The 14,954-nt window shown below is 40.4% G+C and overlaps 1 protein-coding gene across 3 annotated transcripts in view; it reads right to left on the bottom strand.

The window, feature by feature from the left end:
• Positions 1-14,954, bottom strand: part of TEAD2 (TEA domain transcription factor 2) — a 32,815-nt gene that overhangs the window by 13,751 nt on the left and 4,110 nt on the right. For 2 of the 3 annotated variants that reach the window (XM_058181563.1, XM_058181561.1), the window contains exons 2-9: positions 6,574-6,775; positions 5,660-5,724; positions 5,468-5,530; positions 3,889-4,026; positions 2,678-2,739; positions 2,513-2,577; positions 1,833-1,969; positions 161-331 (exon numbers count right to left, since the gene is read on the bottom strand). In XM_058181563.1, coding sequence (XP_058037546.1) covers positions 161-331; positions 1,833-1,969; positions 2,513-2,577; positions 2,678-2,739; positions 3,889-4,026; positions 5,468-5,530; positions 5,660-5,724; positions 6,574-6,721 — 849 coding nt within the window. In that variant the 5' untranslated portion in view covers positions 6,722-6,775. The remainder of the gene's footprint in view (positions 1-160; positions 332-1,832; positions 1,970-2,512; positions 2,578-2,677; positions 2,740-3,888; positions 4,027-5,467; positions 5,531-5,659; positions 5,725-6,573; positions 6,776-14,954) is intronic. The other variant, XM_058181562.1, reaches the window with a different exon arrangement.

Below are 14,954 nucleotides of genomic sequence, written 5' to 3'. Positions count from 1 at the left end.
GGTTGCCTGCCTCTGCTCCAAATCTATCCACTGATCCCTGCAATCTGGATACTAATACCAACAAGACACCCTGTTTCATGCAAGCACTGATCGTAAGTCCCAGGGGAACCTGCTTGTATTCCTAATGATTTGGGAATTCAGTGAGCAAAAGAGTTCTTACCCAGAATTTGACCAAGAAGAAAGCATCAGGAGGGCCTTGATCATATAGATCTCGCAGTCCACCTCCTTCCTCTGGAAATTTGTCATAGATTTGGCGTATGTCCACCATTTCCAGGGGTGACTCACGCATGGGTGCTAGGTCAATGTAAACAAAACGATGCAGCCGCTTAAACTGTGGAGAAGAAAAGGGGAAGTCAGAGCTGTCAGATGAACATAGACTGCCTTATCTCACAAATTGCTTTCTGGAGCTCAGGAACTTGTTGAGAGGTAATAGAAGCATACCAGAAAGTGTGTTCCCTCTGAATGCAAAGATGCACCAGAGAGAAAGGATGCTGTTTACTGGTGGCAGCAAAGCATTACCAGTGGTGGGATTCAGCCAGTTTGCACCACTTCGGGAGAACCGGTTGTTAACTTTCTGAGCAGTTTGGTGAACTGGTTGTTGGAAGAAATCATTAAGGCACAGAACCGTTGCTTAAATTATTTGAATCCCACCACTGAGCATTACACTATTGCAAGGTTGGGACTCATTCAGCAATTTCAAAATTTGCATGCAATGGCATCTCTCTGACATACCGACATTAATAGACATCGCCTTTCCAACTTGGAACCCCTCAGTTATCCTGGATAGAACTTTCAGTGTAATTAAATGGCCATGAGATAGGTCAAGGTTGTGTCAAGCTTGCATCGTCACATCATCGTCACATGATGTATTGGGACATTTTCCCCCTTTGGGGGGTTGCCGTGGGCAGTATGTGATGCATCTGGCCTGCAGGCCATGAGTCTGACACCCCTAAGATAGGTGAAGATTTTTTTCAGATAAACTTGCTAAGTCAGCATAGTTTTCATACATGCAGAAGGGAGCTGAGAGACAGAAGTTAACTAAAAAGCAGCACCCGCACATTGGATTTGTATTCGTATGAATCCAGCCTTTCTTGTTTGAAATTCTTGCTTTTAGACTTTAGTGCAAGGTTTTTCAGTCTTGGCAGCTTGAAGATATGTGGACTTCAACTCCCAGAACTCCCTAGCCAATGTGGAATTCTGGGAGTTGAAATCCACGTTTCCAAGTTGCCAAGATAGAGAAACATTGCCTTAATGTGTTGGGTGAAACCAACCATTTATGATGTATTCGATAAATCATGGTTAAGCAAATGATACTTAGCATAACACATAAATATATTTACCTACTATTAGTTAGACCTAAGCTAACATTTTCATCCCAAACTTCCTGCCAAAATCAGACGACGAAGTTTTACACCTTACAATTTTTCAGGTTTGGCTTCCAGATGTTAATGGACCTGCTAGCATCTTAAAGCTTAAATTCTATCTTTACTTCATCAGGTTCCTTCATCTTTATTCCCAATTCATTCTAATTGATCGTGATAACCTATCTGTCCTCCAAGAACTCTATCCTGTTTATCCTGTTTTTCCTGGATGAAGTAAAGAACAGTTTTTTTTATTATTCTCTTAATAACTCTGGAGCATTAGGTAGGAAGACTGTTACTATCCCAAATAGATTACTGAGTTTCACATACCAAGCAAGACTAAGGATCATTTCTCTAGCTTTAATCTTATTATAGTCAGTTTTACCATTCCTCAAACTTTTCAAGCCAAGTTTACTCTAGCAGATGGGAACAGCAAGGGAGCATTGAGGGAGCACATGTGCGTTGTTTTACCAAATCTCGTTCATTCTGCCACTCCATAAAAACATTAAACTCCACCAGTCGAAGTGTTTCTGTACCAATATGACCTCTCGGCCAAGGAATATTTGTGCTGAGGAGACAAGAATCCATCCCTGGGGTGGTGGAATAACCTGAGAAGCCAAGAGAAAAAGACTTGTAGCTAATGGAACACATCCCCATGTTTAGTAGTATAGGCAGTCCTCACTTAATGATGGTCATTAATGATGGTAATTGGGACCAGCAACTTTATTGCCAAACAATACAGTTATAAAGAGTGACATTATATGACTGTATTGACTTATGATGGCAGTTGTGGCAGTTCCAGTTGTCATTGTTAGGCCAATCCTGCATGGTCATAGCTTCCTGTGTTTATGGGATTGCCATTTGCAATCTCCTGCTGACTTCCTCGTTGCTTATTGGAAGCCAGCAGAGAAGGTCACAAATGGTGATCACATGATCACAGGAAGCTGTAGCATCGTAATTGCGAGTTGGTTGCCAAGCATCTGAATTACAATCATGTGTCTATGTGGATGCTGCAACAATCACAACAATGAGGACCAGTTGTAAGTCCCCCTTGTTCAGTGCCATCGTAACTTGGAATAGTCGCTGAATGGATAGTTGTTCTATGAGGATTACCTGTACAAATGGGTGATGGAAGTAGGAGTAATGCTTACCTGGGGCATCAAGTGATGCTGCAATTGGTGTGGTGGGATATGGGGCCTGGAGGATGGGCTTGATACTGAAGAAAGGGAGGACACATAAAAGTAGCAATTCAGCAGAAAATGCTCCAGAGATAGACATAAACATGCTGGTTGCAAAAATATCAATCTAAAACTTACTCTGGAGTAGTTTGGCCTTGGTTTACATCCCCAGCCCAGAAATGGAAAAAGTCTGTGGACTGCTGAAACCAGAAAGAACATTTAAAATATTCCTACCATTTCTGTGTTATATAATATAAGCCAAATTTCTTTTGCAAATATGGAAATGTTCTTTAATTCACCCAAATAGTATCCACAATTAAATGTAATGACAATTTGTTTTTAAAGGCATGTAAGTTTTATACATTGCAAACACCAAGTTAGAAAAAACATCCTCTTATATTAATAAAACAGAACACCTGCTATGATAGAGGCATAAATCATCAGAAAGCATGTGCTATTAGCTTAAAAATATTTTGATAAACTTGATGCCAATTTATCAATTATAGGTAGTCCTCAATTTATGACTATACTTGAGCCTGGAATTACAGTCATAAGTCATGCCAGTCATTAAGTAGGTCATCAGATGACCAACCCAATTTAACAGCTTTTTTGTGGTGATCATTAATGAATAGTCGTGGTTGTTAAGCAAACCCATTGTCTTTGCTGGGAAACCGGAAGCAAACACCAATTTCCGACAAAAAATGTCATAAATCATGGTAATGTGACTACGGGATGCTGCAAACAGCTATAAATATGGGCTCTCCAAGCTTCCAAAATATGATCACATAATTGCAGTCGGGGGACTGTGCCTCAGACTGTGTACTTTGACTCTAGGTCATAAATATCTATTTTGGGGTCTGTTGTAAGTCAAGGACTATATGAGAGGCAAATAACTAAAGTCAAGGACTACCTAAGGTAAAGGTTCCGCTCGCACATATGTGCTAGTCATTCCCAACTCTAGGGGGCGGTGTTCATCTCCATTTTAAACCTGAAGAGCTAGTGCTGTCCAAAGACAACTCTGTGGTCATGTGGTCACCATGACTAAATGCCAAAGTGCATGGAACGCTGTTACCTTCCCACCAAAGGTGGTCCCTATTTTTCTATTTTTTGCATTTTTTATGTGCTTTCAAATTGCTAGGTTGGCAGAAGTTGGTACAAGTAACGGGAGCTCACCCCGTTACGCAGCACTAGGGATTTGAACCACTGAACTGCCGACCTTTCGATTGACAAGCTCAGTGTCTTAGTCACTGAGCACCGCATCCCAGTAAGGACTACCTATAGAGAGCCATCTAACTAATCAACAGAGAGTTCTTTCACCAGACAAATTTCCTACCTAAGCAGGTACTTACAGTGCTTACAGTGGTGGTGCTACATTGATAGTAGTGTTCCGACAGGTCTAGTTTCTCCTTGAAGACAGTGGCCGAAATAAGCTGAGTAGAAGACATGAGTGCCATACTCTGCAGTGCTTTTTTCTTTGCCACCTGCTCCTGGGAGGCAGAGTGAGGCAGGAAAGAGAGACACATTCTGTATTTTAGGATATCATTTCTCTTGCTTTATGAACTCATGTTGCCCTTTCCACATAGGTTACTCTACCAAGGAAATCTTGCATGCATTGAAATTGCTGAAGGCTTCCTATGTGGAATGTCATTCTGGGATATCCAGAACTTTGTCTTCCTTCCTTCCTTCTTTCCTTCCTTCCTTCCTTCCTTCTTCCCTCCCTCCCTCCCTCTGTGTTCCTAGCACTCCTCTATTCATCATCAGCCTCACGCACACGTACCTGCCAACTTGCCACTTGGGGGGCCCAGTTCCCCTCTCTTCCCCCCCAGCCGGACCACCAAGCCGCAAAGGTTGAAGACTACTGGTATTGAGTTTCTTTCCTGAGCAGAGGGTTGAACTAGAAGACCTCTAAGCACCGAGCGCATGCTCAGCGAATTGATTGTTACACCGCTTGAATCCTACTACTGATGTTGGGAAGGTTTAAGATCACTAGCCTTCATTAAAACAAACAGTCAAGAACTGTATCTGGCATCTCTCCAGCCTAGACATTTAAAAAGAAAACAAAACCAAAGCCTACACCACTTCATAAAAATTTAAACAAAGTTAAAAGATCCCATCATCTCAAGAAATCTAGGATTCCAGATTTGCAATAAACTTTTTCTCCCAATTATTATGCCTCCTACTAAATTCCATTCCCTATTAGCCGAGAATTGTAACTGTAATTGTAATAGCTGAGAATTATAATTCAAATTTCTAACACTACATCCTATCCTAGTCAAGTTATATATATTTACTGGAATGCAGTCAAACTCATATACCTGAAACTATATCTTTTCTTATCTGCTGTGACCCTTTCAACCTGCCCTAGAATGGATGGGTATAGAAGATTAGCAAAATATAACATTTTGCATAAATACCGACTTTAGATATTTTATCAGATGCAGAATCAATAAAATATTAATGCACTGTGTGCACCCAGTTCATTATGAGTCATTCTTTTAGCAGGACAGACATAATGTCAGCATTCCAGAAAAAAACCCCACTCAAGTAAAAACTCCGAAGCAACCATCTTTCAAAGTTCTATTTACTAGGATAGGTAAACTGGCATATCTGGGAAAACCTGAATCTGCGAATTCCGGGTTTCCCCTCAGTAAATCAAAAAACCCCAAAACCATCCCCGCAGTTGATCACATGCTCCAATCGCCAACCGTCCCATCTCGAGACAGCACTCCGACCACTCCTTCTCCAGATGCAGGATCAGCCTGACCTTGACTGACAAGAAGAATGCCATTTTGTCTACTAAATCCCTCCCCCTACTTTTCCACACATGAGAAAATGGCAGCACAGAAGCTTCTGGCCTAGTATGGCTTCCAAAGCTGACACATATGAGCTTAGCATGAATTAGCCAAAAGTGATAGGGAAATCTCTCACTTTGAGCTTGGTTTGACTTTCTCGTGTTTTTCGCCGGGCTAACACCTGGATGTGACTGGAGACCTGAGAAAGGATTCAGAGAGAGAGAAAAAATATAAAACGATTTGAAGGAGAAAATGGCAGATTTCATTCCAGCTCCCTCAAACTTAATTCTTATGGCTTACAGCTCCCTGCCCAAACCTTCTTGTTTACCTGTTTCCTTGTCCGTATTTTCCCAGTCTTCAACTTGATGAAACGGGCAATGAGCTCATTACGACCTGCAAGATAAGAAAAAAAATGGGAAAAGAGAAAATGAAAACAATTGGAAAATAAAAAATATTATCTGCCATTATGAGGTCCATGTGGGAAAGAACACTTTTACAGGTCAATCGGTTTGGCCATGCCATTATTGGTAAACCAAATGTCTACAATAACAGAGGGAAAGTTTAGATATCAGATGTCTCAAATTCTGGATCATTTGGATAAGTAGGTACCCAGATTTATATTTTACAGATAGCTAGCTGCCTGGCTGATGGATGGGTGGATAAGGAGTGAATGGATGGATGGATAGCTGGATAGCTAGACAGATAGATCTGTCTGTGTCACGTACCATAAATCTGAGTGTACACAGAACAATAAAGTCATAAAAAGCACAACAAAAACTCACAGCACCCTAAAGGCAACACATTTCTACACACCCAGATTCAAATGTACTGGGCTCTTAACTTCACTCATCACTCTAGTTGGAGAATTCTGGGAATTGAAGTCCACATGTCTTAAGGTTGCCAAGGTTGAGAAACATGGTTCTAACTCTAAAATGCTGGTGGTTCCCTGTGCTTTGTTTTTATGAGAGCCTTGAGAAGATTCATTGTACACAGCATTCAGGACTATGCCATCTGAATATGATCAACAGCTGACTTTGCATTTATTTTTATGTCTTTGGAGAGATTAGAACCATGTTCATTGTTTTTAAATTGAATCTAATCCTATGTATTTTTTAAAAATTGTATTCTGTAATATCCACAATCATTACCATAAGGAACCATAGGGTTGGTTCTAGTTCACCCCTACTCAGTGCAAGAATGGAAATTCGGGATAGGGAGGCAGAGGCTCACATGTTTACTTACCATACATCTTTCCTTCGTCTGAAAGAATGATTTTGCGCCTCCCGCAGGGTGGATAAATTTTCAGTGCCTCCTGGAAAGTCTGCTCAATGTCCGAGCTCCACACTCCTTCTGCATCATTTTTCAGACTATTTTCCTCAGCTTCCCCCATTTCTCTGGAGGGGCTGGCCTCCTTTGCCCAGCTCTATAATGCCAGGAGAGATACCTAGGAGCAGAGAAGCAGAAGAAATGTTGAATCTGAGTTAAGGCTTCGGAAAGCCAATTCAACATCAGCAAAAGGGAAACTGATCCATTCAAGGAACTGTTTCCAATCTAATCTTTTCTAGATACAGGTAGTCCTAGATGTACAACCATTCATTTAGTGACCATTTAAAATTATAACAACATTGAAAAAAAGTGACTTAAGATCATTTTTGCATCCCCATAGTCATATAATCAAAATTCGGATGTATGACAATTGGCATATATAGTAATTGCAGCATCCTTGGGTCACGTGTTCACCTTCTGATAAGAAAATCAATGGAGAAGCAAGATTCACTTAGCAACTGTGTTACTAACTTAACAATAGCAGTGATTCACCGAATAACTGTCGCAAGAAAGAAAGGTTGCAAAATGGAGCAAAATTCACTTAACAACTTAGTAACAGCAATTTTGGGGTTAGTTGTGGTTGTAGGTTGAGGATTCCAACGGATTACAGATCCTATCACTTTTAGCCAGCATAGTCAAAACAGAGGCGTTGCAGTAGAAAAACTAAAAACCAGCTCTCCACACAGCCTCTACTTGGGTGTCCCAGTTTTATTGCTTTGATCATACACTTGGAGCTGGTTGAGGAGAAAAGAACTGCACTCCACCATCATTTGAGGGCCCAAAGCCAAGAACGTTAGAGATAAATGATTTTGTGTGGCAGCTCTGAAAAGACAGAATATTTGCAAAGCTGTTACAAAGCTGAAGAGGGAGAGCACCGGCTTATAGATGGGCTAAAAACCAGACCTTCATAAGAGTTGGTATTTATTCTAGACCAGTCAGGCTTGAAAAATAAGGTTCAGTTCTCCTGTTTTAGAAAGACAAGAAGGAATTTGGTTGTTGACAACCCATCACAATGTTTTCACCATTTTTGTTTAAATAGGAAGATGGTATCTTTTAGTATAAAAATTTTTTTCCTTCCTTCCTTCCTTCCTCTGTATTTAGAATCCACTCTAATCCCAAAATACTCAGGGCAGCCCACACAATCACCCACAAGAAAACCCAAATCATCATCATCATCATAAGTAAACTTGAACAAGAACAAAAATAACCACAAATACCAAAGCAAAGTTTAAACTCCAGATAAAAATTAAGTTTGATCTACGCTCAGCTGGGACTGAAGATTGAAACAAAACCACTTTAATCTTCTTTTTTTTAAAAAAAATTGTGGTAAGATGGGGGTTGCGTTTAATTTGTGTGTGTGCGTGCGGGGGAAGTATACATAAGCAGGCATTGGCTGACATATCCTGATGCTGTGGAATTGCTTTAAAGAATGTCCAAGTTGTTGCACTGAGCATGGAAGCCTAACAGCAAGTGAAAAGTGACTGTAATATACATACTATACTGCCAATAATCTTGCTGCTATATTTTATATTAGCTGCAGTTATAGATTATCTCCAGAGTCAGCTGCAGATCAAGCCCATTGTGAAGACCACCTCAATAGTGACTAAGGCACGATCAATATATAAATGAACAACAGTGACAGATATTGAAATCACTAAATAACCAGTTCTAAAACCAGCAACAAAAAACGATCTTTAGACATATTTTTACATCCATAGTGTTAAAACTAGAGGTAACTTTAAATTCAGAGGCAGTTAAAGTTTTTTTTAACCAGGCAAATTTAAATTCTCATGTGTAATCCAATATAATTATCTGGATTCTGTCCTACATATTGTACCCTGCTGTGTCTCTTAGACAGTCAGAACCGCCACATAAAAAAACCAAATTGAATAATTACATAACAACCATGTAAGAGAGGTTAGCTTGCAAGGCTAGTCTTTTTCAGTCTAGCTCAGAAGAAGCCCATAACTATATTGACTTCTATTGTTAGATATTTGTATAATTCTCAGGCCGTTATAATAGCTTCTGACATCTAGTTATTCTAACAGAGAGAAGTTACTGCTGATATCTGTAATCTAGGTTGCTGAATATAATAATGTTTGTTGGAAAACCAGGGGTAGACTTAGTGTCAGTGGTGGAACAGTTCAGTGCTGGTTCTGAAAATGCATTCTTATTCTTAATTGCTGATTCAGTTCTACAGAGAAATTATTGAGTCTGTCATCTGCACCTTCATAACAGTCTGGTTTGGCTCTGCAACCAAACACGACAAGCACAGACTTCAGAGAATAATTAGAACTGCAGAAAAAACAATGGCTACCAACCTGCCTTCCATCGTGTATACTGCACAAATCAAAAAGAGGGCTGTGAAAATATCTATATCCCTCACATCCTGGATATAAATTGTTTCAACTTCTACCCTCAAAACAATGCTATAGGGCCATGATGGCGAACCTATGGCACGTGGAGCCATATCTTCGGGCACGCAAGCCATTGCCCTAGCTCAGCTCCAGCGCGCATTCACACGCTGGCCAGCTAATTTTTGGCTGGCCCCACCCATGCCTCCACTCCCAGGAGTCTCCACAAGCCCTTTTTGGATGCCAGGTAAGTACAGGGCTCGCGCGGAGGCTCTGGGAAGGCATTTTCAGCCTCTGGAGGGCCTCTGGGAGGTGGGGGAGGCCATTTTCACCCTTCCCAGCCTCCAGGAAAACTTCTGTAAGCTGGGGAGGGTGAAGAACCGGCCTACCGGGCCCACTGGAAGTTGGGAAACGGGTCGTTTCTGGTCTCTGGAGGGCCTTGGGATGGGGGAAGGCTGTTTTTGCCCTCCCTAACCTCCAGGAAAGCTTCTGGAACCTGGGGAGAGAGAAAAACGGGCCTACCAGGCTCACTGGAAGTTGGGAAACAAGCTGTTTCCGGCCTCCAGGGGGTGGGGGAGGCCATTTTCACTCTCCCCAGCCTCCAGGAAAGCTTCTGGAACCTGGGCAGGGTGAAAAATGGGCCTACCTGGCCTATCGGAAGTTGGGAAAACGGGTGATTTCCAGCCTCCGGAGGGGAGGCCGTTTTTGCCATCCGGAGGCTTCAGGTAGGCCTGCTAGGCCCAAAATGGGATGTGGGGGGGGGAGTCGCATGTGCATGTGTGGGAAATTGAATTATGGGTGTGGGGACACATGCGCACAACCCCCCCCACTCCCCCTGTTTTTGGCACGCAATGGCAAAAAGGTTAGCCATCACTGCTATAGGGCACTGCATACCAGAACAGCTAGATACAAGGACAGTTTTTTCCTGAATGCCATCACCTTGCTAAACAACTAATTCCCACAACATTGTTAAACTATTTACTAAGACTGTATTACTATTCTTCTCATCTTTCCTATTACCTATTTCCTCCCACTTATGACTATAACCATGTTGCTTGTATCTTTATGATTTATATTGTTTTATTTGTTTTCCATTATGATTTGATTGCCTATGACTATCACTAAGTGTTGTATCTTATGATTCTTCATGAATGTATTTTTTTTCTTTTTATGTACACTGAGAGCATATGCACCAAAGACAAATTCCTTGTGTGTCCAATCACAGTTGACCAATAAAGAATTCTGTTCTGTTTTGTTCTGTTCTGTTCTGTTCTATTTGCCAAATATAGGCTTGGAGGCTTAACATTATTCCAAGTATGTGAGCATTACTGAACTCATTAGCTACAGTTGGTAGATTCTTGACTCAGGAAAGCCAAGAAACATATAAACAAGCCTGAGGTCTGCCCATGTTTTGCACTAGGATAGTCTGGAATTATACTTATCACAAAGATGTTTTGTAGGAAATAAGGCCTCTAATGCAGTGTTTCTCAACCTTGGCCACTTGAAGACGTGTGGACTTCAATTCCCAGAATTCCTTAGCCAGAATTGGTTGAAGCTCATGCATCTTCTTGGGGCCTAGATTGAGAAATTCTGTTCTAATAGATGATTAGAGTGATTGGATTGGAGAGCCAAAAAAATTTATCCATTTGGTTTCTCTGTCAATTTCCCATTTTCTCAGGTCAATTTTGTTTAATATAAGCAATGCTGGCAAATATATACATTTTTCACATTGTTATACGTAAACATTTTGGGGGTGGAAACTTTTCCATTCTATACATCTTTTATTACTGGCACACTTGATTGTAAATAAAAGTAAGATCAAGTTGCAACTAAACTTTGGCCCACAAATCAGATAAAGCCACCTTTAAATGCTGACGAAATCAATGCACCTTATTCATTTAAAAAAAAATTACGTAGCCATCCATCTTATGTCAAATTCTGGGTAACTCCCAATCAACAATTAAAACAACATCACTAAAAACCAGTATTATACATAGCAATAGCACTGGACTTCTATACCGCTTTGCAGTGCTTTAATCTAAGCGATTTATAGAGTCAGCATTTACCCTCAAAATTTGGGTCCTCATTTTATCCACCTCGGAAGGATGAAAGCTGAGTCAAATCTTGAGCTTGATGAGATTTGAACTGCCAAATTGCAGGCAGCCAGCAGCCAGAAAATCAGCAAAAGTAGCTTACAGTACTGTACTCTAACCACCGCACCACATAAACCTTTTAAAAACATAAACATTAAAAACCTGGCACCAAAGTAAGACTGGTTAAATCCTCTCATCTTCCTCAACCTATGAAAGCACTTGGAGGAAAAGCCAAGTTTTAAAAGCTATTCAGAAGGCTGTGGGGGTGGGGGGCGGGTTTGAAACTTCCTGAACTTCAAGGAGAAGGGGGTTCCCTAGGGCAGGGGCTGCCATGGAAATGGCATGTTTCCTTAACCCCATAAGAAGGTAATATTGAAGGGAAGAGACTAGGAGTGTTCTCATCTATCTGACCTTGTAGGAAGGGTAGACATCCTTAGGAAGAGGTTGTCCTGTAGATAACCAGACCCTGTGTCATATAGATAGTTCTCCACTTACAACCATTCATTTAGTGACCCAACTTAAAATGGCACTGAAAAAAGTGACTTGTAACCGTTTTTCACACTTATAACAGCATCCCCATGGACATGTGATCAAAATTCGGATGCTTTGCAAGTGACTCATATCTATAACAGCTGCAGTGTCCTGGATCATATGATCACTTTTTGCAACCTTCTATCAAGCAAGTCAATGGGGAAACCAGAGTCACTTAATTGTGTTACTAACAAACAACTACTAACTGTGGCAAGAAAAGTTATAAAATGGGTTAAAACTCACTTAACAATTGTCTCGCTTAGCAAATGAAATTTTGGGCTCAGTTGTGGTTGTAAATCAAGACTTACCTGTATAGGGCTTTAAAGGTAATAACCAGCACCCTGAATTGCACCTGGAAGGAACCTGAGAGCGAACACAATTCATGCAGCAGGGATATTATATGGCAGGGGTCCCCAGCCTCCAATCAGTGGATTGGTAGAAAGCATGCAAAGCTTCATTTGTGCATACACGGGATCTAGGCTGAACGTGTAAAAGGGGCGTGCATAAGAGCACAAATGTGCCTACCGTTCCTGTCCTATTGTTTCTTTCCTTATATATATATATATATATATATGCTTATACTTCCTTGTTTCTCATCATATATATGTTTACATATTATATAATTTTTTTGTGTGATGCTTGTGTATATTGTTATGACAAAATTAAATAAATAAAAATAAAAAATAAACCATGCCCCCTCCCCCGCCACCAGACTGTGGAACCAGAAAGATTGGAGACCACTGTTATATGGGCAAATCCAGGATGATTAAGCACTGTGTGCAACTATACATTCTGGACTAGTTGTAACTTCTGGGTGGTCTTCAAAAGTAGCTCCATATAAAGTGCATTGCAGTAAAGGTAATCCTCGAGTTACAACTATTTGCTGAGTGACCATTTGAAGTTATGATAGATCTCTCCAGGGATATTTATACTTGGTTCTGAAATTCTAACAGCTGCCCCAACAACTTGACACTGGCACACATTTATGGCTGTTTGTAGTATCCTGTGGTCACATGGCCCACCTTTAATGACATTTTTGCCCAAACCTGGCATTTACTTTTGGGTTTTGTAAAAATGGCCCATAAAAAACAATTGGTTGGCTTAACAATCACAGCATGACTGCCACAAAAAAGTCACAAACTTGGATCAGTCACATGAGTGACTTGCTTTACGACTATCATGACTTATAACTTTATTGGGCAGGCTCCATTACAGTTGTAAGACAAAAACTGCCTGTAATTCAAATGGGAGGTTACCAAGTCATGAATGGCCGTCTCCTTCACTTCTACATCTTAAAGGAGGGGGCATATAGCCAAAAAAGTCAGGACAGCAGCCACCATAGCCCAAAGGCCCCCTGTTCTTTACATGCATTGTTGCACATAAAACAGGCAAAAATCTTATGGCTGCCATCTTGATTTTTTTGAACTTACTCTGTGGATCTGTAGATACCTCTGGAGAAAAGTATTCCTCAGCAGACAGCCAAAACTATAAATTATACTGCAGAAAGTATTTGAGGAGCGTAATAATAATAATTCTTTAGGAAAGGGTGCCAGAAGGAAGCAGGAAGAATTATGCTTACCAGTTAAATAAATAAATGCTAAAGAGACAAAGCTTCCAAAAAGTTTTTTTTAAAATGGATTAGAACAAAAGAATAGAATAACAGAGTTGGAAGGGACCTTAGAGGTCTTCTAGAACAATCCTCTACTAAAGCAGGAAACTTTGTACCATTTCAAACAAATGGTTGTCTAATTTCTTCTTAAAAACCTCCAAAAATGGAGCACCCATATAAAGCCCTCCAATTTACAGATATTGCTTGGGGTGATCCATTGTGCCAAGAGTTTTGCTTACCTAGGAATTAAGCACTGATTTGTGTTTATGAACCATGGCTAATGGCTTAACATAACATAAACCCAAACAATTGTGGTATATTCAATAAACAGTGGTCAAACTTAACTCAGATTATTACAAGGAAGGAAACTGTAATTAGCTTTCAGTGCCTCTGATAATCCCTGAGGCTGGCACTCAGAAAGTATCGTGCTAGGAAAGGACACAGATCTGAAATTCAATTTTCTAAAAGGCAGATCAACACCCCCCCACTCCCCTTCCCTAGTGGAAGTCCAACATATACTAATTAAGTTTCCTCCAGAGAAACTATATCAAATAAATATAGAAAGAAAAAGAAAGAAAGAAAGAGGGAGAGAGGGAGGGAGGAAGGAAGAAAGAAAGAAAGAAAAAAAGAAAGAAAGAAAGACAGAAAGAAAGAAGAAAAAGGAAGGAAGGAAAGAAAGAGGGAGGGAGGAAGGAAGGAAAGAAGGAAGGAAGGAAAGAAAGAAAGGAAGAAGGAAGGAAGAAGGAAGGAAGGAAGGAAGAAAGGAAAGAAAGAGGGAGGGGAGGGAGGGAGAAAGGAAAAAAAGAAAGAAAAAAGAAGGAAGGAAGGAAAGAAAGAAAGAGGGATGGAGGAAGGAAGGAAGGAAAGAAAGAAAAAGAAAGAAAGAAAAAAGAAGGAAGGAAGAAGGAAGGAAGGAAGGAAGAAAAGAAAGAAAGAAAGAAAGAAAGAAAGAAAGAAAGAAAGAAAGAAAGAAAGAAAGAAAGAAAGAAAGAAAGGGCAACCCACCTCTTTGTTCCCCTCCCAACCTTTGCTTTTTCTTGTCAAGTTGAAACCCAGTTCTCTGCTTGGTTACTCCAGTTCAGATGACCTCTGGAGCACAGTTCAACACAAGACAAAGAAGCCCTCTAGTCTGGATTGCATCTTGCATTAAAGACAGGAAGGGAGTTATTTCTTTCATCTCCAGTCAGATTTTTCCCCTTCTTTTTACACACAGTATTCAAGACTCCAACAGCTACAGACAAATAACCTTTTTTTACAGTATTATGATTATTTTACAAAGTACTAAATCAGTTCCCTGGTGTAAGATTAATCACAGCCCCCAGCTTTCTAAAAGCTGGGCCAAGAACATGGGTTTGTGGAACTTAAAACAACTGGTTTGTTTTGACTTCACTCTGAAATTTTTTCCCTGCTTTTGAGAATCAATTTCCAAGTACGGTTAGGGAAGAAAGCTGTTATTTTGGCTAACATCCCTTCAACAAAACTGTACTTCACACTTCCTGGGATGTTTCCCACCCAATTGGATTTCCCGTTTCTACCCTTGCAACCTCGAAACCACTAATAGATAAGTGATTTTCAGAAAGAGGCCTAGTTATGAAGCAGTGAGCCATAGAAAGATCTAGAATAAAGGTAATTTTATTTCCTTCACAGAAAAAAAAATGAGTCCAAAAAAAGGATGCCTGGCAAACACTTAACTTAGCAAAGAAAAAGGGG

The sequence above is a fragment of the Ahaetulla prasina genome, chromosome 4 (genome assembly GCF_028640845.1).
Source record: "Ahaetulla prasina isolate Xishuangbanna chromosome 4, ASM2864084v1, whole genome shotgun sequence".
NCBI lineage: Eukaryota > Metazoa > Chordata > Lepidosauria > Squamata > Colubridae > Ahaetulla > Ahaetulla prasina.
Note: the sequence above shows the minus strand (reverse complement) of the source record. Positions and strands in the feature narration are given on the sequence as shown.